General features: G+C 43.4%; 1 protein-coding gene across 1 annotated transcript in view; it reads left to right on the top strand.

Moving 5' to 3' along the window:
- Positions 1 to 22840, top strand: part of FAT3 (FAT atypical cadherin 3) — a 528492-nt gene extending 505652 nt beyond the window's left edge. Inside the window, exons 22-25 of the mRNA XM_012657230.1 lie at positions 11538 to 11691; positions 13577 to 14232; positions 17837 to 17950; positions 21327 to 22840. Of these exons, the coding sequence (XP_012512684.1) occupies positions 11538 to 11691; positions 13577 to 14232; positions 17837 to 17950; positions 21327 to 21949 (1547 nt within the window). The 3' untranslated portion in view covers positions 21950 to 22840. The remainder of the gene's footprint in view (positions 1 to 11537; positions 11692 to 13576; positions 14233 to 17836; positions 17951 to 21326) is intronic.
- Positions 22841 to 27103: the final 4263 nt, after the last annotated feature.

Raw genomic sequence — 27103 nt, 5'->3', positions numbered from 1 at the left:
GACTTTTCTTTTTTGGAATGTTTTTTATTACTGTTTCAATTTCAGTCCTTGATATTGGTCTGTTCAGGAATTCTGTTTCTTCCTGGTTGAGCTTAGGGAGGCTGTGTGTTTCTAAAAATTTGTCCATTTCCTCCACGTTTTCCAGTTTGTGTGCATAAAGGTTTTTGTAATATTCATAAATTATATCTTGAATCTCCACGGCATCGGTTGTAACTTCTCCTTTGTTGTTCCTGATGGAGCTTATCAGGGATTTTTGTTTTCTGTTTTTCGTTAGTTTAGCCAAAGGCCTGTCAATTTTGTTTATTTTGTCAAAGAACCAACTTTTTGTTTTATTAATCTTCCATATAATTTCCCAGTTGTCAGTCTCATTTAGTTCTGATTTGATCTTATTAATTTCCCTTCTTCTGCTGGGTTTGGGGTTGGTCTGTTCTTCTTTTTCCAGTTCTTTGAGTCGATTCATTAGGTTGTCTGTCTGTGCTCTTTTTGACTTTTGGATATAGGCATTTATGGAAATAAACTTTCCTCTCAGGACTGCTTTCGCTGTGTCCCACAGATTTTGATTACTTGTGTCACCTTGTCATTTAGTTCAAAGAATCTTTTGGTTGCCATCTTTACTTCCTCGTTTATGAAGGAATCGTTCAGCAGGAGGTTGTTTAATTTCCATGACTTTGTGTAGAGATGAGAGTTTCTGTTGGAGTTGATTTCTATTTTTATTGCACTGTGATCTGAGAAGATGCATCGTATGATTTCTATTTTTTTAATTTTTTGAGACATGCTTTGTGGCCTAGAGTATGGTCAATCTTTTTTTTTTTTTTTGAGGCAGAGTCTCACTGTGTTACCCGGGCTAGAGTGAGTGCCGTGGCGTCAGCCTAGCTCACAGCAACCTCAAACTCCTGAGCTCAAGCGATCCTTCGGCCTCAGCCTCCTGTGTAGCTGGGAGTACAGGCATGCACCACCATGCCTGGCTAATTTTTTCTACGTATTTTTAGTTGTCCAATTAATTTCTTTCTATTTTTAGTGGAAACGGGGTCTCGCTTTTGCTCAGGCTGGTTTCGAACTCCTGAGCTCAAACAATCTGCCCACCTCAGCCTCCCAGAGTGCTAGGATTACAGGCGTGAGCCACCACGCCTGGTGAAGTATCGTCAATCTTAGAGAATGTCCCATGAGCTGATGAGAAGAATGTATATTCAGTGGTTTTTGGTTAGAATGTCCTGTAAATGTCACTCAGGCCCATTTGTTCTAGAATTCTGTTTAAGTCCATTATTTCTTTGTTAATTTTCTGTTTGGAGGATCTGTCCTGTGCTGTCAGTGGGGTGTTGAGGTCTCCGACTATTATGGTGTTGTTGTTTATCCATTTGTTTAGATCAAGTAGAGTTTGCTTTATGAATCTGGGTGCACCTAAGTTGGGTGCATACGTATTTAGAATTGTTCTGTCTTCTTGTTGAACTATACCCTTCACCATTATATAGTGACCCTCTTTGTCTTTCATTACTTTTTTTTATTTAAAAACTAAGTTATCTGAGATCAAAACTGCCACACCAGCCTTCTTTTGGCTTCAATTGGCTTGAAATATTGATTTCCACCCCTTTACCTTGAGTCTAAATGCATCCTTGGAGGTTTCATGCGTTTCCTAGAGACAGCAGATGGTTGGCTTGTTGTTTTTTTGTTTTTTGTTTTTTTTATCCATTCAACCAGCCTATGTCTCTTGAGAGGGGAGTTCAATCCATTCACATTTATTGAAAGAACTGATAAGTGGGGTGAATTACTGTTCATTCTGTTGGGTTGCATTTTGTTGCTTTGCTTTCTCCCTTGAGCCATTGTGGAATCTAGCCTTTAATCTTTAACTTTTGAGTGGTTTTACATTCGAGAGTGTTTATCATGCTGATCCTTGTGTAATTCTGTTTTGAGTACTTCTTGGAGAGCTGGTCTTGTCTTGGTGAATTCCCTAAGTCTTTGCTTGTCTGAGAATGTCTTTATTTCTCCTTCATATATGAAACTTAATTTTGCAGGATGCAAGATTCTAGGCTGGGCATTATTCTGTTTCAGAAGAGTGAGAATGGGGCCCCAGTCTCTTCTTGCTTGTAGGGTTTCAGTTGAGAAATCTGGAGTTATTCTGATGGGCTTTCCTTTGTATGTTACTTGTTTCTTTCGCCTTACAGCTCGTAGAAGGGCCTCTTTAGTGGATATTTTGGTCAATCCGATGACTGCATGGTGTGGTGTCTTCCTATTTGCATTGAATCTCCCTGGGGTCCTATGAGCTTCTTGTACCTGTATATCTAGATTTTTAGCAAGGCCTGGGAAATTCTCCTCTATTAATTCTTCAAATAGCTTATCCAGCCTTTGAACGTTTTCTTCTTCCCCTTCCGGAATCCCTATCACCCTCAGGTTCGGTTTTTTCACATAATCCCACATTTCTTGTAGGCTTATTTCTTTTCTCTTAATTTTCTGCATGGTCTCGCGACTGACTTATTTAATTGGAAGGAGTTGTCTTCAATCTCTGAGATTCTTTCTTCTGTTTGATCTACCCTGTTCTTGAGGCTTTCCACTGTGTTTTGTAGTTCCCTGAATAAGTCCTTCATTTCCAGGAGATGGGTTTGATTTTTCTTTAATATTTCAATTTCTTTAATGAATTTTTCTTCCAAGACCTGGATTTTTTTTGCGGTTTCTTTGTGTTGGTCATCCATTTTTTCTTGTATATCATTCAGTTTTCTTACAATCCCTGTTTGAAATTCTTCTTCTGTCATTTTAGTGTTCTGAGTTTGGTTAATGTCAATTGCTAGGGAGCTGTTGTTCCTCTTTGGGGGTGTGCTTTCCGTTTGATTTTCATGCTTACAGAGTTCTTTTGCTGGTTCCTTCCCATCTGGGTCAGTTGTTCTTTCTTGCCTTTAGATTTTTGTTTGGATAATCACATGCCCTGTTTAGTCTCTGAGCCAGTAGGTGGTGTTTGTGGGTGAGATTCGACCACACCCTTTATGATGAATCAGTAGCTGCAGTAAAAGGGTATGCAGAATGACCTCCCTGTCAGTAGGTGGCACTTGCTCAGAGGAGCAAACTGCAGTGCTGTTTTTGGGTCCTGTAGCCAGCTCTTGTTTCTCTGGAGAGGCCCTCTTGTGCCTCGGGTGGTGGGTGGGGTCCTGGGACTTCCAGGTGTGTCCTTATTCTCCACCTCAGTGGGGTCAGGTCCGGGAGTGAGTCTGTGTGGGGCTGGATTGGGTAAGCGTGCCCTCAGCCTCCACAACTGTTGTTAGCAGTGGTCAAAGTTCTGTTCTTTGCTTCTGTACAAATCTGCCAGGAGGGGCTGAAATGGCTCCACTCAGCTGAAAGTCTGGGCTTGGGGCGTGGGGCTGTCCGAGACCCGCACTCTGGAGCAGGTCTCGCTCCCCTCCACCCTCCCCCTCTCCATGACCTCTCCCAGGCCTCTGCCAGCAAGCAAAACCTTAGGCCGATGGTTCTCCCCTGACTGTGACTTGGGCTGGAAGGTTCCCTACCTAGCATCTCAGCGTGAGCTGGGTGCACAGCCCTCTTTTCGGAGGAGGGTTGCCGCTCAGGCACGCTGATCTGCCCCTGAAGGCACACACTCCTCAATAGGCTCTTTCACAAATCTCCCGTCTGTACCCAGGGGCAGTACGATCGTGACCTGGGTGTACAGGGTCTGGTCTGCAGGCCTGTCCCCTGGGCCCTGGAGATCAATCCCTGACCCTGCCAGGGGGAGGGGTGCTGGTCTTGAATCACCTACAGGGCACCCAAGCCAGATCGATTTCTCTCCACCTCGGGATTTGCCCCACTCTCCTGGGGTCCCCAGGCAAGTAGCACCTGGGAGGGCTGGCGGGTAGGGAACTCGCAGTCTGAGTACCCCTCAGTCTGCTATAGGGCCCCAAAAGGAAAGGCCCCGTTCCTTGGAGATGCCTCCGTGTGATGGCTAAATTGTCTTTCTGGGCACGCACGGATAGGGAGGGGGAAGGAGAGAATGGAGCACTATGGCATCTGCCGATAGGCTCGGGTCTGCACCCGGGGAGGTGCCCTGAGGGAGCTGGGAGCCCAGCGCAGTGTCTGCAAGAGGCCAGTGCTCACTGGCAGCAGCCATCTCTGGGCTGGTGTTGGCAGGTCTCTCCAGCCACTCAGGAGCCCACCAACAGTCTGAGATTCAAGGGAGGGGAAAGTTATCTGCTCCACCTACCCTTGTCACTGGTCTCCAAGCCCTCGGGGACCTTTTTCCTTCCCATTCTCCTCTGCCTGTTGTTCTTGTTAATTGAGTTCTTTCTTTGACATTCTTTTCCCAATAAGGAAAAAAAATCTACTCTTTTTAATAACACTTTGAGTTTATCCACTGAATTTTTGCAATTACGAAAGTGTTAAATATTATTTGTGATCAAATAACACCTGTATATCTTTTGGAATTCCGTTTCCTTTATGTGTGTCTTATAGCAACATATGGTAATGCTTGGGAAGAGTAGAGACTTTATTATGCTATTATCTTTATTATTCAATGATTATTTGGCTCCCAGAAGGGGTGACTGATACTGTCCATCTCACTATAGCTCATCTGCTTCCTGGAGAGCCATGGGAAGTATCTATAAGCTCCTCTTTCTTATTTCTAGCAAGTAATGAACTCAGGCTCAGTGACAAGGGTGATAGGATCTTGCTGTGTTGCCCAGGGTACAGTGTAGTGGCATAATCATAGCTGACTGTAACCTTGAACTCCTGGGCTCGAGTATCTTTCCACCTCAGCCTCCTGAGTAGCTGGGACATTCTAACATGCCTGGCTAATTTTTTTATGTTTTTGTAGAGATAGGGTCTCGCTTTGGTACCCAGGCTTGTCTCAAACTCCTGGACTCAAGCAGTCCTTCTGCCTCAGCCTCCCAAAGCGCTGGGCTTATAGGTGTGAGCCACCGCACTCAGTGTCAGTGACAAGTTCTAATGCCAATACAGTCTTGTGGAAAGGTTTGAGAATGGGAAAGCCTGAATTCAAGTTCAGACTCAATCACTTACTAGTTATATGTCCTTGAACAAGCTGCGTAACCTCTCCTCAACCTCTCCAGCACCCCACGGATTTGGGGTGTCAATAGGACCTCTTCTTTTTCTTTCATAGGATTATTGTGATTCTTCATGGGATGAAAGTGATTTTAAAAAACATTGAAGCATTAGATCACTTAGTATCATTATGGCAGACTTATTGATATTATAAAAATTATTAATAATAGGGCCCATGACAGGATAATGAGATCATAAATACTACTTTGTGAAAACTGGTTAATTTTGATAAACAAGCCTTTCACAGAGGCTGAACAATAGATATCGCTCTTCTTTTATTAAAAAAAGAACTTAAGCTGACCACTTTTGTTTAAATCCAATTGCTTTTCTCTCTCATTGTATTAATGTAGAAACTCCTTCAAATTTAAAGTTCTAAAAGGAAGATTTCTTCCAAAGGGCCTCAGCCTTCTTTGCCCCATGGGTTTGAGATCATAAGAGCAGATTCTAAACAATTTGCGTCTCTTTTTGATAAACAGAGAAATCCAGATCGTGGAATGAAATGTGGCTGTTAAAAATACAGCTCAGGGCCAGGTGTGGTGACTCATACCTGTAAGCCCAGCACTGTGGGAGGCCGAGGCAGGAAGATGGCTTGAGGCCAGGAGTTTGAGACCAGCTTGGGCAACATAGTGAAACCTTGTCTCTATAAAAAATTTTTTTTCTAATTAGCCAGGCGTAGCAGTACCCGCCTGTAGTCCTAGCTACGCGGGAGGCTAAGATGGGAGGGTTGCTTGAGCCCAGGAGTGAGAGGCTGCTGTAAGCTATGATGAGGCCATTGCACTCCAGGCTGGATAACAGAGAGAGACCCTATCTCTAAGAAAAAAAGAAAGAAAAGAAACACAGTTCAGAACAATGCTAAACAGTTCAGGATTCAGGGGCAAGCCAGAGTGCCATACTGCTGGTATGGATTCAAATCCATACCAGCTTTGTGATCACAAAAAGGTAATCAGCATGTCTGTACCTCAGTTTGCTCATCTAAGAAATGCTTGTAGATAGTGTTTTTCTGTCTTTGTATACCCCGTGCCTGCCATAGTCCCTCTCCAGGGGTGTGCTAGTAAACCAACTCTCTAAAAATAAAAGAGATTTTTAGTGCTTGCTGATTTCTGTGCCATAAAGACTCCCACCATGCTGATGTCAGACTACCAGTAGTTTAATAACCGGCCTGCCAAATTTCTGAATATTGAACCGTCATCTCGTGACCCTGGCTGAGCTGGCTCCAGCACACCGCTGCCTATGGCTTAGGCACTCAGTCAGTGTGCACAGCCGACTCAGTCACGCTGGCTGCTTCATCAAGTAATACTAGGTACTCCACAAAAGAAAATGAAAATGATTCAACCTGAGAAAGCTAAAAGAAAAAAAAAAGAAAATGAAAATGACAAAATTCAGAAGGAAATGTGTATGAGACAGTGCATTAGAGGTAGTGTCTCATTTTAAATTCTGATTTTCCAGACACAGGATCATCAAATTGCTTCCCTGCTATTAGATCAAAATCAGTCCCATGACCCAAGTTAGAATCCAGTATCGCTGATCATGATGCAAACGTCCCTGATTTCCCCCAACTGCTTCTGATGTAGTTTTATTGAAGGAATGGTCAGAGGCTTGCCAAATAGGAGCTGGAGAGGGAGGAGTTTCACCTGAATTTACTCACCTTGCCTCAGATTCCGTCCCCCCCTTCCTGCCATCCCTCCTCATCACTGACGTGCTTTTAGAGTCCTGTACTATGATTGTCCCACGCCTCCCTTTAGGCTAGAAAAGAACTTAATTCATCCTCACAGGTTACTCTTTCTCTAAATGATACACCATCCTGCCAGGTGACACAAGGAAGCATTTTTCCCAATCCTAGATGCTTTCAGCAATTTCATTACAGTGAAAAACTTCCCAAATTGGAAAAAATAACCCTAAATTGGAAAAACTTGAAAGTCAGCAAGATGTGAAGCAAGCATACCTCAGACTACTACTGCCTCCCGCCCACAGCTCTCAGGCTGGCCTTTGGGCACAGTTGGCATCAACAGTGGCCCTTCCTTAGGAGCTCCTGGTCTTTCACTGCCACTGCCTTCAAGAGCAGTTTTTCCCCTATATGTGTGTTTCTCTCTCTGAGCCTTAGTCTCTCTCCCTCTGTGTTTCTTGGTCCCCAGAAGGCTGGGGCCACACAGTTCCCTTCTCTTGGAAATGTACAGACTTGTCTCTTGCCTCCTGCACCTGCCTCTTGAAGACGAGACTTTCTACTTCTGAACCTACAGACACACACACACAGTCATAATGTCTTCCTCTAAGTGGGAGTTCTCTATAGTGTGAATTCAGTAAAACATCCATGAAAAAATACACCATTTGAATCTATCTTATATTTATAGAGATTAAGCTATAAAATTCCAACATCAGTCACTGACCACTTGGGAAGCGGAGATTAGCCCAAGAGCCCTTCAAGTAAGAGTGAGGCTGGTTCTTTGCAGTATTTGTTAATACAAAAGATCTTATCAATGAGGAAGGCCTCACTGGCCACTTCAAGGTAACAGGGCCACTTACTGTCACAACCCCACTACCACAGAAATAAAGGTATTTTTATTAAGTCATATGCCCATAGAAGTGAGGAGAATGGGAGGGGAGGCAACACCAGCACAAGTTTGGAGGTGGAAGGCAGAGGGACAAGTGGTAAGGAAGAGAAAAGAGAAGTTCTGAGAGACCTGAATTCTAACTGGTAGAAGGGAAATCTTGGGACTAAATTCCCAAAGACCCAGGAATTGGAGGCATCAGTCACTTCTGAAGGAGAGGTGGGTGGGGAAAGGGGTTTAAAATAAGAATCATTAAAATAAAAGTCTGTTTAAGAGGCAGTCAGAACCCGGAATTCCCACCTTCCCTCTGCACAGCCCGGCAACCGCTCACCCTGGTCTCAGGACTAGAGTGTGCCTGCCACTCCGCTGCTCGGGGGATCAGAATATATTTGGTGTGCTCATTGGATGCTGAGACCCACACCACCCCTCCTCCACCAGCCCCCAGCCCCCTAGTGTTAGGACCAGGCCTCCACCCTGCCTCTGAGCAGGTGATAAGAAGAGTCACTACTAGGGAACTTGACCATCCCAGAGGTACGGTCTCCGTTTCACAGCTGATGAGCACCACTCATGCTCAGAGCTTCCCATGAGATCTCTAGCTTTCTAGTGCCCCACTCCCAATATGAGCTGATAAGCAAGGATTACCAACAAGTAAGGAAATCTTCTAACTTGGAAGATAAACTATTGGGGTTCTCCAGAGAAACAGAACCGATACGAGATATGTTTAGATACTTCTCAACTTATAATGGGGTTACATCCCAATAAACCCATTGTAAGTTGAAAATACCCTAAGTCAAAAATACATTTAATACACTTAACCTACTGAACATCATAGCTTAGCCCAAGCCTACCTTAAACGTGCTCAGAACACTTATGTTAGCCTACTTTGGGGCAAAATCAACTAATACAAGCCTATTTTATAATACAGGTTGAGGATCCCCTATCTAGCAATGCTTAGGACTAGAAGTATTTTGGATTTCAATTTTTTTTTGAGATGTTGGAATATATATATATCTAGAGTGCTCCAACAAGCATTTCCTTTGAGTGTCATATCAGCACCCCAAAAGTTTTGGATTTTAGAGCATTTCAGATTTTGGATTTTCAGATTTGGGATGCTCAACCTGTAAAGTGTTGAGTATTTCATGTAATTTATTGAATACTGTACTGAAAGTGAAAAAAGAATGATTGTGTGAATACTTACAGTTTTTACTAAATGTATATTGCTTTTGTACCATCATAAAGTGAAAAAATCCTAAGTCAAACCATCATAAGTTGGGGACTGTACATACACGTGTGTGTATGTGTGTGTGCACGGGTGCGTGCAGGTATGTATATGGAGATGGAGAGAGATTGATTTTAAAGAATTGGCTCATGTGATAATGGGGGCTGGCAAGTGTGGAATTTATACGGCAGGCTGGCAAGTTGAAAATTCATGTAAGAGTTGATTTTGTAGTCCTGAATCCAAAATCTGCAGAGAAGGCCAGCAGCTGGAAACTTAGGCAAGATTTCTTCTATGCTGCAGTTTTGAGGCAGAATTCCTTCTCCTTAAGGCCTTGAATAGATGAGGCCCACCCACATTATAGAGAATAATATACTTTATTTAAAGTTGACTGATTAAAAATTTTAATTACATCCAAAATACCTTCACAGAAACATCTATACTAGTGTTTGACCAAATAACTGGGCACCAATAGTTTAGTCATGTTGACATATAAAATTAAATATCACAGAGACCAAAACAAAGAAACAGAAAAGCAACTTGGAAGAAACTATGCAAGGAGAAAACTTCTTGAAAGTATTGTTAATATCCTCAGAGAGATGAGATACTGTAACCACAACACGGGAGCAGGATGCTGTGTTTAAAAAAAAAAAAAAAAAAAAAAAAACAGTAAACAAAAAAGTCTTTGGAAAGTGACAACATAAATGAAAATCTCAATAAAAATTTCAGAAGATGAGACACTCTTTCAGAAAGTAAAGCAAACCTCCACAGAGGTGTAATATAAGAGAGAAAAATAAAATCAGAGAAAGGTCCAGGACATCTGAGACCCAAACAATAAAATTTCCATAAAAACAGCACAGAGAAAACAAAGGAAGAAAATAACCAACAAAATAATAAATTTTCCCAAAGTTAAAGAACAGAATTTCCAGATTGCAAGGGCCCATTGAGTACCCAGTATTGGTTGAAAATAAACCCATACTAAAGTACATCCTTGTAAAATTTCAGAAAATTGGGGGCAAAAACAAGATCCTCCAACATGTTAAGAAAAAAAAAAACAGGTCACGTACAAACTTCAGAAGCCCAAATGACTTTGGGTATCTCCAAGTAACATGGAGGGAATTGTTTAGAATTCTTTACACAACCTAACAGTCAGAGAGATGTCAGGGTGGAGTAAAGACTTGTTCAATTATGCAGGGTCTCACAAATTCATCTCCTATAAACAAACCCTTTTTTGGGAAACTACTGTAGAATGTGTTCTAATGAAATGAGAGAGTAAACCAAGAGAAAGGAAGGTAGATGATACAGGAAACAGGAGATCTAACACGGACGAGCAAGAAAGCAGGGTGAGAGGACAGCTATTCAGGTGGAGCCAGTCAGAAGGCCACAGGAGAGACTTCTTCAGGGGATGAAAATACAGGGCACCAGACGCAACTAAACTGGAGAGAGCTCATTGATGAAGAGTTTGGAGCTGAATTAACATATATTCAGAAATAAGCAAGCCAAAACACGGAACATTTTTTCAGTCCAGGGAAGACAAAAAATTGTACATGAAAATAGAAATATAATCATAGTACACTACATGGCTTGGCTACAAATAGCATTTTATAGTCATTATAATGCAGACACTGATTATTGATTTAACCAAAATTACCGTATTACATATTGGGAGGCAGGGGCATCAGAAGATTGCTCCCGTGTTCATACGGGGCTGAAGCTTTGAAATAAAGGATATAGTGGAAAGGCAAAAGAAAATGCCTGAAAGTAAAATAACAACAAAATAGCAAAATACCATGAAAGGAAATACTGAAATACTAAAAGGGGTGTCCAGGTTACTTCGGAGGAAGTGTAAATGGGAGGGGGGGCTGCTATTGTACAAAATAAAATTGTACAAAAGTTGTACAAAATAAAACTTGTACAACTATCTGCCTCTTTACTATGAACACATACAACTTTAACTAAAAATCAAATCTTAGGGATTTTTTTTAAAAGTAGGGCAAAAAGAATATCCTAATTTATTCATCCTTTCTATCTCTGAGAGGTAGATAATGCTGTTTCCTCTTAGACTATTACCTCATCTGGTATTTAATATTCTCTGTAGTGAGGTTCTTACTACCTATTTCTGCATGATAGGTTCATGGGTAGAGAAAGTAAAAAAAGATACAAAAATCAGAATCCAAACAGAAGAGCTGGGTGAAGGCTGTAATTCTTTCATTACCCTGTGTATATACCAATCTGAGTTTCCTTTGACAAATATCCTCATATTACCTACTCTCCCTTGACTTCCTCTTCAGGTTGGGATTTTAGTTCTTAGCTAAGGAGAAAGGGCACAGGTGGCAGGAGAGGGGCTCTGGAAAGGAAGTAGCTTGGTACCAACGGTAAACTACTCCTATCTGGAAACATCCCTCCTTTTACAGTAGTAGCCTGGTGGAAAAAGCATATTCCTTCCCATCTTGGTCTTTGTTCTTGGAATCTGTCCCCTGGGTATCTCTTGCAGTTCTCACTAGCATTCGTCTATGTGGTTAATTAGGTGAATTTTTGTGGTCTAGCAGGGAATCCAAACTGTAACTTGGCATTTTTGTGTCAAGATGTGTTCCAGATAACCGATTTGCTTTTCATCTTTGGAATTGGGGCCCTGCCTAAAATACAGTTCACCAAGGAATTAGGAGGACATGCTAGGGCTGAGTCCAAGCACTCTGAGCTTTACCAGTGGCATCTGTGGCTCATGAGGTCCTCTGTTTCCCCAGGCTATCAGTGTACCTGTCTCTCACAGTTCACGGGGAGAAACTGTGAATCCGAGATCACAGCCTGCTTCCCAAACCCCTGCAGGAACGGAGGATCCTGCGACCCAATAGGAAACACTTTCATCTGCAATTGTAAAGCTGGGCTCACAGGAGTCACGTAAGTGAGATTGTGCAATAGTCTTTCTGTACACTGCTACTCGTTGCTAAGAAAACAAACCAGTAAACAACTAACTGGCATAACATGTTTAGCACTAAAAGGACAAGCAAAGGATTAATACCTTTACTATACATATAAAGAGTGCTTACCACTGACTAAAATGTTAATAGGGATTATCTCTGGGTAGTGGGATTATGGGTAATTTATATTTTTTACTTTGTGCTTCTCTATATCTTCGAAACTTTATATAATGACATGTATTCTCTAACTACGAAAGCAAGTCTTTTCAAGATAGTCATCTATGCCACCAAATATTAGATATCCAGTATAATTCTCAGGCAGACACTACCCATTCCCCAGAATCCATTAACTGGACTCTACTGCCTTGCATTTTATGATCATTCTGAGAAACTAAAACTTACCATTCCTTTGCAAACCTTTTTTCCCCCAAGAAATGATCGAAATTAAAGTGTTTGCTGAATGGAGAGAGAATGTTTTAAATTCTTAGTAAAATGCCAGTTTCAACCATCCTTGATCGTTTTAGAAGTATATATATAATCTCAAGCAAGTGATATTCTAATTACAGATCAGTCTTATGTATTCATTAGAGAAAATCTCCCAAGGACTTTACCAGGAAATACTTAGCTGACTTTGAATCACTGGATGTAATTTAAAGTAATAAAGCAGCATTTATTTTTAAATACTCTGTGATTCTGACTAATTTCTGGCTGACCTGGCCCCAATCTGTTCAAATTAGGGACGCTCGACTACATTTTAAAAGGTGGATTACCAAAAATATAGGTGACTGGGCCTTTTAAATCAGAACAATTGCTGAAATAGAGAAAACTGAAGAAGAAAATGTCTACGTTCTCAACGAAAGAATAAGACTTAAATGCTTGCCTTATAATTATACTCAGAGTGAGCCATGGATTGCTTTAAAGGGAATAAAAATGATTCAATTATTTTTCATTAGAATGCGTTAGTCATTTTTTTTCCTGATAATCTACATTATTATTAGCCTTTAACGTAAGCAGAAAATCTGGAAGATACGTAGCCCTCTGCTCACCCACCTACCTGCTACCGCCCCCAGCTTCCCAGAGGGATGAAAAATTACTGTAACCATTAGAGGAAACTGTCAGAACCAAAGACTTTTTTCCCTCTGGGGAAACCCTACAATGGGTATATAGGTTCACAGCTCTTTGTCTGCAATTCTCCAATCCCAAAAGCTCTGAAAACTAAAAGGGTTTGGAGTATGTTAGTGGCAAACTAATTTGGTGGCAAAACGTGTTCAAAACTGCTCTGAGGCTCTTTCTAGTCTTTATTTCTCTCATTTAGTGTGAATATCCGTATGTTTCACTGCAGAAACACTATATTAGATTTAATTATGGGATCTTATGGCCAGCACTAGTTCCTGTTTTGGGGAGGGGAGAGTATTGTATATAATGTGAGAGAAGTGTATTGTATGACCTTTCTAAAACTGCACAATTTTAAATTCTGAAGTACATCTGGCGCCGAGGATTTGGAGACCAGCACCTCTTCAGTAGCATCTGCTATTTGTTCTCTTTCTACTCAGCTCCTTTCCCACTACGGTCTCTTCCCTCCCCAAACCCGGGTAGGGGAAGAGGACCTGGGAGAGAATGGATCAGAGGGGACCCCTTAACCCAAGATGATGGCTAGGGCCACGGTCAGCACAGAAATGCCGAAATTAAGCCTCGCTCCTGCCCCGCCCCCACAACACACACGCACTTTTGGTCATCTGTACCATTTGGGTGCTTTATTTATTGTCTTTTAAAGATGTCCGTTTTTTTCTGGAGCTCCAGGACCCAAGCCTGTGTCCACAGGTCCTGACGCTGGGGAGGGGCTTCTGTGTGTTTTGTCGCTGAAGGTGCGAGGAGGACATCAACGAGTGCGAGCGGGAGGAGTGTGAGAACGGCGGCTCCTGCGTCAACGTGTTCGGCTCCTTCCTCTGCAACTGCACGCCGGGCTTCGTGGGCCAGTACTGCGGGCTGCGCCCCGTGGTGGTGCCTAACATCCAGGCCGGCCACGCCTACGTGGGCAAGGAGGAGCTCATCGGCATCGCCGTGGTGCTCTTCGTCATCTTCATCCTGGTGGTCCTCTTCGTCGTCTTCCGCAAGAAGGTCTTCCGCAAGAACTACTCGCGCAACAATATCACGCTGGTGCAGGACCCCGCCACCGCCGCGCTGCTCAACAAGAGCAACGGCATCCCGTTCCGGAGCCTGCGCGGCGGCGCGGACGGCCGCAACGTGTACCAGGAGGTGGGCCCGCCGCAGGTGCCCGTGCGCCCCATGGCCTACACGCCCTGCTTCCAGAGCGACTCCAGGAGCAACCTGGACAAGATCGTGGACGGGCTGGGGGGCGAGCACCAGGAGATGACCACATTCCACCCCGAGTCGCCCCGCATCCTGACTGCCAGGCGGGGCGTGGTCGTGTGCAGCGTGGCCCCCAACCTGCCCGCCGTGTCACCCTGCCGCTCCGACTGCGACTCCATCCGGAAGAATGGCTGGGACGCAGGGACTGAGAGTGAGTAGACACTAGTAACGCAACACGAGTTATCCCACCCGTGCTTACTGGGAACCTGCAGCGCCCAAGACTAAGGCGAGGGAGAGAGAACACGCCTGCGCAGCCTGTGCAGAGCACTCGCTGTGACGTGTGCTGGCTTTGAATGTTCACACTTGCCCTAAAATTGCTCTGGTTCTTATCCTCGTTGACAGATGGGAAAATGAGGCTCGGACAGGGAAACATCACATGCCCAAGGTCATGCAGCTTGTAAGAGGCAGTCAGTACTCAAATTCATGTCTTGCAGACTCTAAAACCGCTCTTCTCGCAATAGCGGGCCGTTGGCGGTAATGCAGGAGGCTAGCCACGTAAGTGATGTATGGGAGTGTGTTCTGGAAGGCCGGTAGGAAAAGGAGAGTATTTCAAGACAGCGTGAAGACTTGAAGGAAGCAGAAGGGCATTTGAGTTGAACCATGATTAAAGTGTTAAAGGGTCTGGGGAAAGGAGGGCATTCCCATAGAGGGACCCATATGATCAGAAGAAAAGCAAGTCGTTCTGTTTAGCTGGAATGCAGGGTCCATGAATCAAGAGCGGGGAATCATAAGGTAGGAAACGTGGTCCCAGCCAGGTGGTGGTGTTTCCCTCTCCCTTTGACCTCATGCAGCAGCATTCTAGGCACAGGAAACAGCCGCAGGTACAAAGGTCCTGGGGTAGGAAAGAGCTTAGCGTGTTGAAGAATGTCACAGAGGAGGTCAGTGTAGTTGGAACTTGGTGAGCTCCAGAGGAGAGCAGATGCATTTTAACAGTAACACTATTCCAGGTTTTAAAGCAGGTGAGTGGCATGATTTAATTTACATTTTTAAAAGCTGGCTCTGGCTGATCCTTGGAAAGAGATTGAACAGGACCAAAAAGGGAAGAAAGCAGAGAGCCAGTTAGGTAGCTTCTATGAACATCTGAGTGAGAGACAGTGATTGTTTGTGCCTAGCTCCAATCAGGATGAGACTGTGGCAAGCTCTGTTGTAACCTATGACTCCATCAGGCCAAATGGCTTTATTCCAGCAGCAGCGGTGTCCTAGACAGCTAGAAGGCTGTGGTTACGGTTCTGTGGTATATGTTGTGGGGCTGGGGGATGCACGGTTTTAAATGGAGCTAGAGAGGATGTGCAGCCAAGGAGATAAAGGTTGTCTTCATGGAGGAAGGGGCATTCCTACAGGTAGCTTTAAGCATGAGTAAGATTTCAGTAGGATACTGTTGGCGAGGAAGCAGCTCAGTTGGTGTGGAGGATTCGCCTGAGGGGTGTCTGGCTCTGTTTTCAGAAGAGAGGTCAAGGCTGGAGGTGAAAGTTTAGACATGATCTGCATGCAGAATGGTTGACTTTGTAGGAGGGTGAGCTCACCGAGGGAGCAAGAGCAGAGAAAAGACGGTCAAACCAGGTCTCCAAAGGAACCTTGGAGATGTCTATATGTGGGCAGTGGGCACAAGGGGAGGAACCAGGCAGAGAGACAAACGCTTGGCAGCAGAGAGAGAGGAGGAAAAGTGGAGAGGGCAGCTGTGCGGAAGCCAAGAGAGTGTGTCAGTCAGGTCAGCAGTGTCGAGTACTATAAAACCATCAAGGAAGACACAAACTAAAAAAAAACAAAATAAAATACTGAGCCTGACGCCCAGAAGATTCTTAGGATCTCAAGAGTTTCTCAGTAGAACCATCAAGGCAGAAGCTCGACGGCAAGGGTTAAGGACAAAGAGATTTGATGAGAAAACAAAGGCAGCAGATAAACGTAAAGCCGCCACTGCTGTGTGTTGCAACATCTCCTTAAATCCTCACAGCTGTCCCATGTGGGCCCTGTTTCCAGCCCACCATTTTGTGGAGGAAGAAACTGCCTTGAATGGGTGAAATGACTCACCTAAGGGCACATAACTAGCAAAGGGAGGAGTCAGGATTAGAACCTGGTACATCAGGCTCCAAACCTGTGCTCTTACCAGCACTGCCCTCAGGAGCTTTGGCAGGAAGGAGGGCGAGGGTATCAGAAGGGGAGGATTTCTTGATGATGGGAGAGGGCTGAGGATGAGTTCTTTCTATTCTAGTGCCACCCCAAGCAGGCTGTCTGCTGATTCTGTCTTTCTATAGACACACATTTTAAGTAGCTGCCCTTGGGTTATACCCATAAATATATTCCCTCCCAAATTATCTGTTAGAGTTAGACTTTACTGTAGTCCTGCAAGTCCAGTAGCTAATAGGCTATTTTTTATTTAGCAATGAGAAAAGGGAGTTCCAAATAAATGGAAGAGTGGAGAAAGGAGTTTTGTGCACAGCACTGCATTCACCAGGGTAGATCATTTGTCATTTCTTTCCCGTGTTCATGGCTGAGCCTGTGCGTACCGTGTGCTTTCCGAGGCACATCTTCGTGTTTTCTGCTATGTGGCTGTTGGGAGGTGAATTTCTCCCTGGCATCTCCCTCCACTTATATCAGTTGTTTATCCAATTCATTGTGTTGCTGTGGCTTCAGCACCTGACAGCACACACGGAGCCACCACACCTGTTCCTGACACCACCCTTTGTGGAAGAAACTGATTTCTGTGGCCACAAAGAGGAACAAATGTTCCCTTAATTACTAGTCTGCGTCTCTTTGTCCCATCCAGTTACATGATGATTTGTAGCTTTTCCTGGTGATCATTTTGGCCCCCACTTCATGATATGACAGCTTTATTTCCCAAGTCTACCTCAGGCCAAAATTCACATTTCCCCCCAAAGTATTGTTGGGTTTTATTGAATACATTTCCTTCTTTGTTAAGCAAGGCAGAGTTAGCTGGCGAGACAATCTCTGGGCAAGTAATTCATTTTACACTTGACAACCTCAAGATATGGGCTGTTTTTATTGCTTCCTTTAGTCCATCATCAAGTAAGAAAGTAGCCCTGGGGAGTTGGGGGGAGAGGGAGAAAGAGAGTGTGTGTTCGTGCGTGCGTGTGTGTGTGTGTGTGTGTGTGTGTGTGTGTGTCGTTCTGGCTGTCTTTATACAGCAAAGACGGAGACTGCATGTAGACACGGGCACATCCACACCATCCGCTGCCCTCCTACCTGACACGGCACAGAACGTTGTCGTTCCCAAAAATGATACAACGCTGCCCTCTAGGAGACAAAGCTGAAAATGCCACTCGCTCCCCAGAGATGGAAGTTAGGATAAATGTAGTGGCATTCTTGCCTATAAAATATTTATGCCACTGTTTTGAAAGTAATCTCATTTAACCTGGTGTCAACACCTCATCGGTTCATGTAAATGATGTAAATGAACTCTGAATGGCAAAGAGCAATGCAGCCGCTTCATCCTTGGTTCACTCGTCACGTAGTTCCTTCATTTTGAGGAGGGAACAGCTCCTTTTTTTTGGCTGTCAGCTATGTGGAAGCTCATTTGCTACGGGGTTAAAGTTTTCGAATCCATAATGTAAATCACTTGATTGACAGACCTTTGCCCCCAGTGACACAGTCAATTTTCTATCGTGGAGCTAAATTATTTTCTCTAAGCAAATGAAAGAGCCCCAAGAAGTGAACGAGGTGGGAGGGGTGGGCAGGACTAGAAATAGGCACAAAGGTAACCGCTGCCATTTCTGCTTTCTCCGTGGCTGTCCACGAAGACAAAGGGGTTGATGACCCGGGAGAAGTGACCTGCTTTGCTGGCAGTAATAAAGGCAGCAACTCTGAAGTCCAGTCCCTCAGCTCCTTCCAGTCGGATTCTGGCGACGACAATGGTAAGAAGTCATCAGATTTGTTCCAAGTGGGTGGGTTCTGCCTCCTGTGCCGGAAGACAGTGGTTGGGGGGAGGTGGTGGGATGGGACCAGCTTTGTTTCTTGACTTGTTCATGGGCTTTTGAGTATGTTCACCAGCTCTGGGGTTGACCCGTTGTTGGTTGTCATTGCCAAAGGAGCTCCCACTGAGCTGTGAGCAGGCCCTGGGATCTGCGTCAGGGGCTGACGAAGGAACGTGGACCTCCAGGAGTGAGTTCTCTTTGAGTTGGTTCACAATGGAACTACCTCATCCCAACTGATACTCTTTAAGCAAACAGAGTGATTTCTTTCTTTCTTTGTTTTACCATTGATCTCTTCCCTGGTCACTGGATCCCCACCCTCCCCATCATTAGAAATTAGTTCAGAGACGAGAGCCTTCCTGTAGAACCAGTGACATTTTCATTCAGTTGAACCCTCCCTTACAATCATTTCAGGTCACGGATTTTTGGAGAATTTATTAAAAACTATGAAGCAGCTCCTTAGAAAAATGCACATACACCCAAAACGTTGCATGCAATTCCTTGCGGATCTCAGACTGCATTGACACTCCAAAGCTGCTACCCCTACCTCTTGTGAACTTACGCTTATGGAGTGGATGCTAATGCCAGACTGGGTTTTCTGAGCCAAGGAACCAGCTTTGGAGGATGGGTTGTCTTCCCCAGGGCAGGGCAGGGAAGCAAAACAGTCATAAAACAGTGAGTGTTTACCACATTGTGATAAACCAAGAACAATTTCAAACAGCCATCCACAGAGACAGGCAGCCTTACCTTAGTCTGTAGCTTAGGTCATTTTCCCATTTATCAGCAACTGGCAAAAATTGGATACTTATTAATTTATGTAATCATTCATCCCATAAACCCTTGCTGAATTTCTCCTGTGTGCTATGTCCTGTGCTAGGTATCTTTTTTTGTACCCAGAAGTATAAAATGAAAGTGGCATAGTTCTTGCCTCCAAGGTAAACAGAGGAGCAGGTGAAGTCCAAGACCACAGAAACAATCATGGAAGTAAAATATCTGTAAATATCTGTATCTGTCTGCTGGGATAACAAACCATGTAATAGTGGACTTTTTCTAACCATTCTTAGAAGGTCACGAGTATACCCCCAGATCTGTTTCCCTTGGTGTGCCCTCCTTTCCTCATTCCCAGCCAAAAGAAAATCTGTGGCTAGTTTGCATTTTGTATAGAAGCACCAAAGGACATACAGTGTCCAGAGTCCAGGCAGCAGCTCCAGCAATGGTGCCTGGTTGACTGTTCTCCAGGCTTTGCTGGGTGTGCCCTTAAGGTCACATACTTGCCCTGTCATGCTTAACATTCTGCGTTTGGTCCCGACTAAGGCAGGTGGTATTGTTAGGAACTTTCATCAGATTCGGTTTAAGCCTGATCACCTCTCCAAAAGCTGCTGTTGTTGGGTGCTAAGGCAACCCATAGAGACCACAGAGATGTCCTGCCCTATTCTAACTGTTCGAGAGGCCAAATGCTGACTTCTGTCTACACCACACCAGCAGGAGCTGCACCTTGGACTGTCCTGGACTATCGGTGGCATCATGTGACCATGAAGCCATCAGTCCTGCAAAGATTATCCTCTGTTACTGGCATTTGGTTCAGAGCAGCATGACTGACCAACAAATAATTATCCCCAGGAATAGTGAATGAGGTCTTCCTCTGAGAGCCTTTGGGAGTTGCTAATGAGAAATTAGCTTGAGCTTGATAAGCCACTTGTCTTCCTAGATTGATTTAACTGGGCCATGAGGTGTGAATTTATGACCCAGCAATCCCAGAAGGACCAGGCCTGGATTTGCTGCCACTTCTCTTCGGTTCCAAGACTCCCCGGGACTCCCTAGACAAAAATGTCCACTGACACACTCCCTAAGGGACAGATTTTGGGGAGGCTTCAGGTGTTTGCGTGCTGTGCCTTCACCGTTGTTGCCGTTGTTAAAAGAAGTTAATGTGTGTTTAAAATACACAACTAACCTGGAGCTGTCCTTCCCCTCCCTTCTGTCTTCTTTTCCTCACCACTAGCATCCATAGTGACTGTCATTCAGCTTGTCAACAATGTAGTTGACACTATAGAGAATGAAGGTATTTACTTTTTTTCTTCCATAGCATTTCTTTGTGTAAAGAGTTATCCTTTTGGAAATTTTGCTTCCTTGTTACTTTGGACTGGGGGTGATTTTAATCAGTTGGCCACCAAGGGGCAGTAAACAGGTGGTTTCAAATGAGACGTAGAGTGTTTTCTCCTAGGGATTGGTTTTACAATTTTGAAAAAAAAAAAAAAATCTAGCTCATAATTTTTAAATATATGGGGTATTCTTTTTATAAAATCCCAAGAGAAGAGTACTCAATTAGTTGGAATCTACATTAATACTAAATTCATTCTTAAATTCAACATGTATTTATTGAGCACCTACTGTGAGCTGAGAATACTTAAGAAATCATTCAAAGCTATAATATTATGGATATTTATTTCAATCAGGTGACCTTCCTTGGGGACTTAATAAAATTAGGGCCTGGCATAAATGGGATTTATCTTTTTATTCCCTTAATAACAATAGGGAGAAATGAAAAAGGCTAAACTTAGCCATAGTCCAAAGGCCTTTAGAAGCATTTTTTTTAAAGTTGTCTAAAATGTTCTTTTATCCTTCTTTACATGGCTTAGATTATCAGTTTTACTTTTCACTTTGTATTTAAACAGTGTCTGTCATGGACCAAGGACAGAACTACAACCGAGGTGACTGTGCCATGACCCTAGCATAACTTTTTATTTATGCATTTTGAACTGCTGAGTTCATTCTTACCCATCCCTGTCCCTCCATCCTGATCCTAATTTTGCATGTTCCAGGTGTCTCGAGTGCTCATACTGGATGCGAAAGCTCCACCGGCATTCCGCTCCTAGCCTCATCCCTGTGCTTGTAATTCACCCATTTGCCTGCACACCTCCCTGCCCGCTGAGGTCACAGTACAGCTGCTATACCTTTCTGCAAGCATGCTGCCAGCCCAGCTCTGCAAATGGCACATGGAAAGGAAGAGGGAGTGGGGATGGGCTCGGGGGTCCTAGAACCGTCCCTTAGCGTGCCCTGGCTGGCCATCTCATGGCATGGCTGAATGTGAAGCTCTGCAGCAACCAGGAACCATCCATCAGAATTGCCATCACCTTGTTCTCCCTGGGCCAGAGCATGGCTGGCCCCAATAGACCCCTGTAAGAAGCATGCGGATGACCCTGGCTTCTTAGGGTCTCTTGGATGCTAAGAACTGCATGTCAGATCCCTTCTCCACTCCTTTCCCAGCCCTGCCCCAGCTCCAGTCTGGAGGAAATTAATTGTCATGGCTTTTTTCTCGCAGCCTATCACTGGGACACCTCTGACTGGATGCCGGGGGCCCGCCTGTCGGACATAGAGGAGGTGCCCAACTACGAGAACCAGGATGGAGGGTCTGCACACCAGGGCAGCACACGGGAGTTGGAGAGCGATTACTACCTGGGTGGCTATGACATCGACAGTGAATACCCACCCCCTCACGAAGAGGAGTTCTTGAGTCAGGACCAACTGCCTCCTCCTCTGCCAGAGGACTTCCCAGACCAATACGAGGCCCTGCCACCCTCCCAGCCTGTCTCCCTGGCCAGCACGCTGAGCCCAGACTGCAGGAGAAGGCCCCAGTTCCATCCTAGCCAGTACCTCCCTCCTCACCCATTCCCCAATGAGACGGATTTGGTGGGCCCACCTGCTGGCTGTGAATTTAGTACTTTTGCCGCGAGTGTGAACCAGGGCACAGAGGCCACAGGCCCGGCAGACAGCGTGTCTCTGTCCTTGCACAATTCCAGAGGCACGTCGTCCTCAGACGTGTCGGCCAACTGTGGCTTTGATGATTCCGAAGTAGCCATGAGTGACTACGAGAGCGTGGGTGAGCTCAGCCTCGCCAGCCTTCACGTCCCCTTCATGGAGACTCAGCACCAGACCCAGGTGTAGAGAGAGGCCACGTCACGGGCGCTTTGCCCTGTTGGTTACGGAAAAGTGGAAGGAGATTGGCTGGGCTCATGTCTCTCGATGGAAAGTAGTTGGTGAAACTAGAAGGAAGTGTGGTATTTTCCACCAGGAACTTCTTCACAAGTCATACTGTCACAGGCAAGCTTGATTCCAATTGGGTGAAAAGGAAAGGCTCAGAAATTGTTTCTGAGAGATGACTGGCAATCCTGGATGTCGGTGCCTGCGTCCCGGCTAAGAGTGCAAAGAGGGAAAATTCACCCACTGAGTTACGCTGTAGAGCTTGTATGGCTTTGTGCACTATTGTGCCCTGGAAAGTGTTATAGCATTAGTCCTTGCAGTATTAAAAACTGGCAACAATCAAAGAAACGTTGTTGCATGTAATTTTAAGCCAATGAATTGAAAATAGTAGTAATGATTGTTGGAAAAGTTAGTCTCTTAGGCAAAAGAAAAGAGAAGCAAATATTATTAAACAAACAAAATGGGCTGAAGCCTTTAAAATCAACTCTATTTTTTTTAATAAGCTGCCCAATTTTCAGCTATAAAATTAGGTTTGAGTAACATGTTTTAGTATGCTCAGTTATTTTTGTTCGTTTGTTTGTGTTAAGCATCCAATATAATATAGTTGGGTTTTATGATCTTTGAGAAAGGTATCAATGAAGAAGCTACTTGGGTTCCATTTTGTGGGTTAGGGAGGAGGTTAATGTTGTTTGAACATTAGCAAGAATGTGATTATCTGGTTTTGTGTTTTCTGGTAAATATTCCTGTCCGTAACAACAGTTCTCACATGGCTGCAGAAATTGGCCTTTGTTCCTCTCTCGTTCTCTAGAATGAGAGCTATTTAGAAGTTTAAGCAGAATTCACAAATTCGGGGGGAAAAGGAAAAAATGATACTTTCAAAATTTTCAGCCTGGATAATCACAGTTCTTGATAATGCAGATAAAAGGTATGTGTTATTCTAAATTGGTAGTGTCATCATTATAAATACAATTACATTAAAAAAAGAAGAAGAAAGTAGATTAGTTATTGTGTATAAATTACAATAGTGTGTGTGTCTGGGCCTATGTACAAATAAGTGCTTGCACTCAATAAGGCTGCTCTTGAGGAAAGCTAACGTGAAGGTTTTAGGAGATACACCATGTTGAAAATCCTGCCAGTGAGCGTGGCATACCTTCTAATTTCTCTGATCTCTGTGATGTTAGAGAAACATCGAATGCCATATTTTACTCCGGTTCAGTTAACTTTATTTTGGTACTGCCATTTCTATTAACTTAAAGCAAAACCGTGCTTTTTAAAAACAGTATTTTGTTATAATTTTCTAGAACTGACCTCTATTTGAAAAATGTGTAATACTTAATTACACCCTGGGGTTCTCCTCCCATCTCTTTGGCCATGACTTTGCAAAATTAACAGGAGCATCATTCCACTGGAAATTTAGTAACCCAGTCCTCAAAACTGAAAGTTGACAAGTTGAGTGACTTTCCTCTTTTGCTTCAATCAGATTATGGCCCCCTGTGCAGTGGCCATGGTAAATAAATGCATATTTGCACTATCTGCTTCATGAGCAAATCTGTGTCCACAGTTTCTGATGGCATATGGCATTGGTGTGTAAACCATACTGTCCTGAGTCTGCGTATCATCCACTCAGATACATTTTGAGTTGTTTCAATTGTGTTTAATCTACTTACATCTTTGTAGGAGTCAATGTTTCTGGACATTTGTTGTGGGAAAAAAAAAAATCCTTTTCGTTCCCAAACTTCCTGAGTAAGTAGATACACTTCACAGGTTTTTCAGCCTTTCTCCTCCTGTCTCTTGGTTAGACCTACTCATGGAGGCATTATCCACACTGTGGTCTTGAAATAAATTCATTTCACTAAGGCCGCTTTCAAGAATAAAGTCTTTGGTATTTTTCTTGTGTAAGAAGCACATTTGCAAGAATCACGGAAAAAATGACAAACTAATGGTCTAGAATAGAATCACTGCTACACTTTTAATAATGCAATGACATAAAAACCATCAAAGTAAAACCAACAATTCATGTCTTGCCCCCAGGAAATATTAGATTAGTGCCGATGAGTCACTACTGCTTACACAGCATCTCTTCAAGGGAAAGTGCCTGACTGACACGGTAATGAAGGAATAAATAGATCCTAATGCAGTTGTGAAGTCACTGAAGAAAATTGTACCCACCCTCGGCCCTGACCTATATAAAATACCTCTCTATTCAGGATATCTTCCCCTGGATTTCTGCGGAATAGCTCTGCAGCTAAATATATACCAGACAAGTATGTATTATGTTTTTGTTCATTACCTTTAAACACATTGCTTATCGCTTCACTTTTTGGAAAATTCTGTGACCCTGTAGATTACAAAATGGTTTGCAGTCAGGCCAGGAGGGAACTTTGTGGAGATGACCACTGATTCAAAGAGCTGGAAGGGTCTGATTCGCTAGTCCAACCTCCTTATTTTATGAAAGAGGAGACATGCCCAGAGAAGGGAAGGGACCAGCAGCTCTCACAGAGGACACTAAGTAGCTGAACAAGGACTACACTGGCCCATCTGGCCAATATTCTTTTTACCTAACTTTGTTCACCACTAAACTGCCTTGAGCTTGGGAGCCACCTGCTTCTGATGGCCCCTCTAACCTCTCACCATTCTTTCTTTGGAATATGCTAGAAAAGAAAACCAATGGAGACGATTTCTGTGGAAGCCTCATGATCTTATGTTCCCTCGCAGGCCCTCCAGGAAGGGTACAGTTTCATAAATCACACATTTCTTTGGACATTCCTCAAAATACTGCTTTTGCCACATGAATGTTTCTAAAATGAGGATGAAATGATCATTACTGAGTTGAACTCAGACCAGTCATCAATTGCAGTGAAACTTTGATTATACTGTTACCTACTGGGTGCATTTTTGTTTTTGTTTTTGTTTTTTTTTTTGTTTTTCTTCCCACCAACACTGGCTGCTATTCCTACCCCCTCCACCACGATGAACCACATGGAAAATATCTATTAATACACCAATTTTTTTTTCTCTTTTTTCTAACATGTATGTGCCACCTCCTAGAAGCCATTTTCCATAACTTGTAGGCACTTTACTAATACGGCACACATCCTGATTAGGTTGGGGGTAGCTGGACTGTTGGGTTTGTCACAGTAAGCAAGGGCTTTGAGGCAACAAAAGGTGAATAAAGAAGGTGCTTTGTTTATTGCCTTCCCTCTGTGGATATTATGTTGCTGAGTTCTATTCCATGCCAGCTTTCCATGTGCCCTTGTTCTGCCCATTCACGAAACGCCAGGTTTAGACTCTGATGGGAGTAGGTCAGGTCCATACGTCTGAGGTTCATCCTGTCAGAGAATCGGTGTGAAGGCCTGGAAAGGGAGCTATTCATAATTTCTGGGATTTACCTGGAACTGCCCTTGCAAACCACTAGCACAGCCTGGTTAAAAAGCGAGTCGAGTCTATATACCATTGGCCTTCCTCCTTCCCTCCTCCACCCTAACCACTGCCCCCACCGATGCCATGTCTGTGTCATCACGGTCGGGGAAACTGAGAAAAGAGATCATCAACATACATTATTTAAGACCCAGAAAACAGTTTTCCGTGAAGTGATTCAGGAAGATCTAGTGTCTGTCTTGAACGGGTTGTCCAGGTAATTGGCCTCTTCACTCCGCTGCCCTCACAGTGCACAGATTTTGCTAGAGTGGTTAGGCTTTTACGTTTAATGTTTTTAGTTTCAAACCCTGGGACATGAGAGTTGGAGAGGCCTTTATTCAGGATCATCATTTTGTGTGGTCTGTGAGAAGGTAGTTATGTGTTTTTGCTGGTTTGTGCCCCACGATGTTCAACTGCACATTATCCTGATGAAAATCCACAGTGTCTTTGAGCTTCCGGCGGTTACAATGCTGGGGTTTCAAGTCACCCTTGTGGGTTTGGCATCAGGTAATATTTAGCCAGCTGGCTAAGAGATAGGAAAAGAATAAGGTATTTCTTTCCTTATGTAATAATGAAAAGCAATAATTACAAGTATGTAATAATACACAAAGGCCATAATTAGTCTCTTCCAGTGTTTAGGATGCACTTGAGAATCGTATAGTCGTTTGTAGTGTGTTTGGACCCATTAGTATGTTTTGTAGTACCCTTCCAGCAAATACCTGAATTGCTACTATTTAACAATCTTATGAGCCCGTACTACTGCATTTTGGGAGTGGCAAATGTGTTTGGAAATGGAAGCAGTTCTTTTTAAGCACTGTATCAGAGAGATTGTCTTGTACATTTGCCTGTTGCAAACAGGCTGGTTTGTAAAAGATGTATGTTTTGGTGTTTAAAATGTTTATAAAATTGTATATAAATGGTTTCAATTTTCCAGGATTTTGTAGATACTATATTTTATGCCTATCAGGATGCTTTAATTTGGGGGGTCGAATATAACACTAAGTCATCCACGCCGTTGGTCTGCAAGGTTTTGAGGTAACTACACATACAGAAAGGATTGTAGATTTGACAGTGATGTTTTTAAATCATTTCAAAATGTATTGTAACCTTTCTTTTGTTCTACGGTTTTCATTTAACTTTCTCTGTTTTCAAGAAAATGTTTTCATTGACTTTTTTTTAAATGAATGTGCTTTGCCCAGTTAAGAAGTATTTGATTTTTATGCCATTTCAGAGTCAGAATGAGGTATATCATTTCATCATACATATGCACACTCACCTACACTTCCACACACATCACACACCAAACCTTATGCAAAGGGGAAAGCTAACACTTAAAGTGAATTGTGTCCCTTATAGAAATGGATCGTTTCTGCATATATTGCTGTTGGCAGTATTCAGTCTTGTGTTCTTTTTCTAAAAAAACGAAAGAAAAACAAAAGACAGCCAAAAAAAAAAAAAAACAACAAAAAACTCAACAGTGTACAGGTTTGTAACTGCCAAAATTTGATGGTTAAAAGAAGTTTTCAAGTAAAAAGAAAAAAATGAAACTAGTAATTGTGTTGACTCTTTTTAAGTGTTTCCTTGTATTTGTCTTTAATTAATTGCTTGCTTGGCACTTAGGAGGGCAGACTCTGCAGAGCATGGTGGAAAGGCAAGCCAGGCTCTTTAAAATCTAGTCTACTCAAAGAGAGGGGTCTGTAT

This window comes from Propithecus coquereli, unplaced genomic scaffold, assembly GCF_000956105.1.
Source record: "Propithecus coquereli isolate 6110/MARCELLA unplaced genomic scaffold, Pcoq_1.0 Scaffold534, whole genome shotgun sequence".
Lineage (NCBI taxonomy): Eukaryota > Metazoa > Chordata > Mammalia > Primates > Indriidae > Propithecus > Propithecus coquereli.
Note: the sequence above shows the minus strand (reverse complement) of the source record. Positions and strands in the feature narration are given on the sequence as shown.